The sequence below is a fragment of the Salmo trutta genome, unplaced genomic scaffold, assembly GCF_901001165.1.
Source record: "Salmo trutta unplaced genomic scaffold, fSalTru1.1, whole genome shotgun sequence".
NCBI lineage: Eukaryota > Metazoa > Chordata > Actinopteri > Salmoniformes > Salmonidae > Salmo > Salmo trutta.
The window spans coordinates 562501-565091 of record NW_021822395.1 but is presented as its reverse complement, the minus strand read 5'-3'; the positions used below and the strand labels follow the sequence as shown (position 1 = coordinate 565091).

The following is a 2591-nucleotide window of genomic DNA, read 5'->3' as shown; positions in this document are numbered from 1 at the left end:
TCTGGTGAAATAGACGTCTTAACTTCTTAACCCGCAAATGCCAAAATCTACACGCATTTGGCAGATGTTCATTTTAGGTCCTGTATATCAACTACAAAGACATGCAGCTACAGTATGACATTAAGCTTATTGTGAGCCCCACTGAAATACTAGAACAACCTCGTTTCTTCCATAGAAATATAATAACTTACTCATTCTAGTTCCGTGATAACTTCATTATCGATGTTTATTCTACATTGGTTACCGGAAACCGCCCAACGCCACCCGCTAACTTTCACTTTCACTCGCCAATATTTAAAGGTCCGACGCCAGAAACAGAAACATGATCTTGTCAACATTCACTAGCTGAGAATGAACACTTACCTAATTATCTTATGCGTGCTGTCTGAAGGTACGCTATTTTCCTTGGATCTGATCAGTTGATTCTGCTCGTATAAGATAAAGGAACATTTCCCACGTTTGACAGGTCATAGATTTTTTTGTAAGGCTAAACTTTTATTTACCCGTTAACATTCCTTCTTCCTTTTGTAGCGGTCTCTGTCAACGTCGTAGCTAGAGGAGACACCAGGGTTGACTTCAATGCCGACGCATCATATACCTGCACCCATGCGGACTCGACAGGTGTGCTGCAAGTCACCTGGCAGAGGCTGTTCAAAGACGACTCGGTGGAGAATCTGGCCACCTACAGCAAGCGGTTTGGAGCTCAAATCATAGACCCGCACCGAGGCAAGGTGGTTTTCACGGAGGCATCTCTCAACTCGTCGTCCATTACCGTGAAGAATGTAACATGGGCGGACGAAGCCTGCTATATTTGTTCTTTCAATGTTTACCCGAGTGGTTCAATACGCAAGCAGTCTTGTCTTTCCGTTCAAGGTTAGTCAAGTAATTAATTAACTAATTTACTAGTTACTAATTAATTAACTAATTAACTGCTCAACTAATTATCAAGCCCTTGATTAGGCCTATTTGAATCAGGTGTGCTAGTAGTATAGGAGCCTAAAAAGTCTATGGGGGTATTCTTGGAGAGAATCCTTTTGGGAAAACACTGTTATACAGTATTCATAAAGTGTTAACAATGCATATATGCTTCACAACTAATTATGAGCAAAATCATAAAATAGAGGGTCATGTTAGGCTTTGTTTACACAGGCAGCCCAATTCTGATATTTTGTCCAATTATTGGCAAAGGAGCTGATCTGATTGGTCAATAGACCAATTAGTGGAAAAATAAGAATTGGGCTGCCTGTGTAAACAAAGCCTAAAGGCCCTTGCATCTGGTTCTTTGCCAAATAGCATAATCCTTTAGTCACCCTTTATAGTGTCACTGTAAAACTTTTCCCTGTAAAATTACAGCATTACACTGGCACCACAGTGGCCAGCTTAATACTGTATTTTTGCTTTACAGCAGAGATGCTGTAATATGTTTTACAGTAATATTTTCCTTACTGTAAAGACATATTACAGCATCCTTGCAGTAAATGTAAATGGATGCTGTAATGTTTTACAGTAAGGAAAATGGTACTATAAAGCAAAATTACACTGGTGCACTGGTTATTCGCGTCAGCTTTAGCGGCTTGCGAGTACGGCCCACAACGCGGTTTGTGTTCAATGCGGCCCGTCAATCATCTTTTGAACTGTTAGAGAACAAGCCATTTTCTCTGTAGTAATGAAGGTCACGAATCTGCGCTTAGTGTATTCTCTATGACACTCAGAGGCTGCGATACAGCCTATAATTACAATATTCTCTCTGATGTTTTTCTAGGTCGCACAGCTAGATATCTACGAGCAATTTAGAGCAGACCGAAATGGCTTTTGTCAACTTGAGCTAGCTAGCTAGCAAACGTTAGCCAGCTATCTAGCTAGGTTAGCTAAAGAAACATGCAATAATTCATTGTTGGCTAGCATACATATGCTTATTAACAAGGCAAGGTACTGAAAATATTATTCCACTTCACAGCCGCTTCAAAAATATATTTACTAAAATAGTGTGAGCTTCATGTGTCTCACCCGACCGCATGAGGTTGGCGCCTGAAACTGATAATTTGAATCTACAGTAGGCATAAACTATTACTGTAAAGAAACAGTATGTTAGAGTAATTTTTACAGGAGGCTTCCAAATAACAGTTAATAACAGTATTTTTCAGCATTTCACTGCATTATGGGTAAAATCTACAGCATGAATGCTGTACAGTTGAAATTACAGAAAAGTTACAGTGGGATCTTTGCTAAGGCATGATTTCTGAATCATACAGTATGGGCCAAGGGTTTATTATGGGTTTATTAAGCATTTTAACCAAAATATGAAATGGAATTATGACTTCTCAGATTTATTGTGTTGACTGTCTTGTCCTAGACTTTTAATCCCTGCCCCCTGCGCCACAGGATTCCTTTTGCCATCTTTGTAAATAATAATGTATTCTTAATTGACCTGCTTTGTAAAATAAATAAAATCAACATGATCTAATATTCCCTGTTTCATCTATTCAAAGGTGTATCTGAAGTGAGAGCCACAATGCAAAAAGTCCCCAGCACTGAATCTAAAGCAGACATGGAAGTTGTGGTCAGCTGCTCTGCCACGGGTAAACCAGCAC

At 39.5% G+C, this 2591-nt stretch overlaps 1 protein-coding gene across 1 annotated transcript in view; it reads left to right on the top strand.

Annotated features, from left to right (window-relative positions):
- The first annotated feature begins 217 nt into the window (after positions 1-217).
- LOC115182096 (OX-2 membrane glycoprotein) overlaps positions 218-2591 on the top strand; it is a 14180-nt gene continuing 11806 nt past the window's right edge. The window contains exons 1-3 of the mRNA XM_029743751.1: positions 218-391; positions 532-873; positions 2490-2591. The exon at positions 2490-2591 is cut by the window's right edge and continues 237 nt beyond it. Of these exons, the coding sequence (XP_029599611.1) occupies positions 352-391; positions 532-873; positions 2490-2591 (484 nt within the window). The 5' untranslated portion in view covers positions 218-351. The remainder of the gene's footprint in view (positions 392-531; positions 874-2489) is intronic.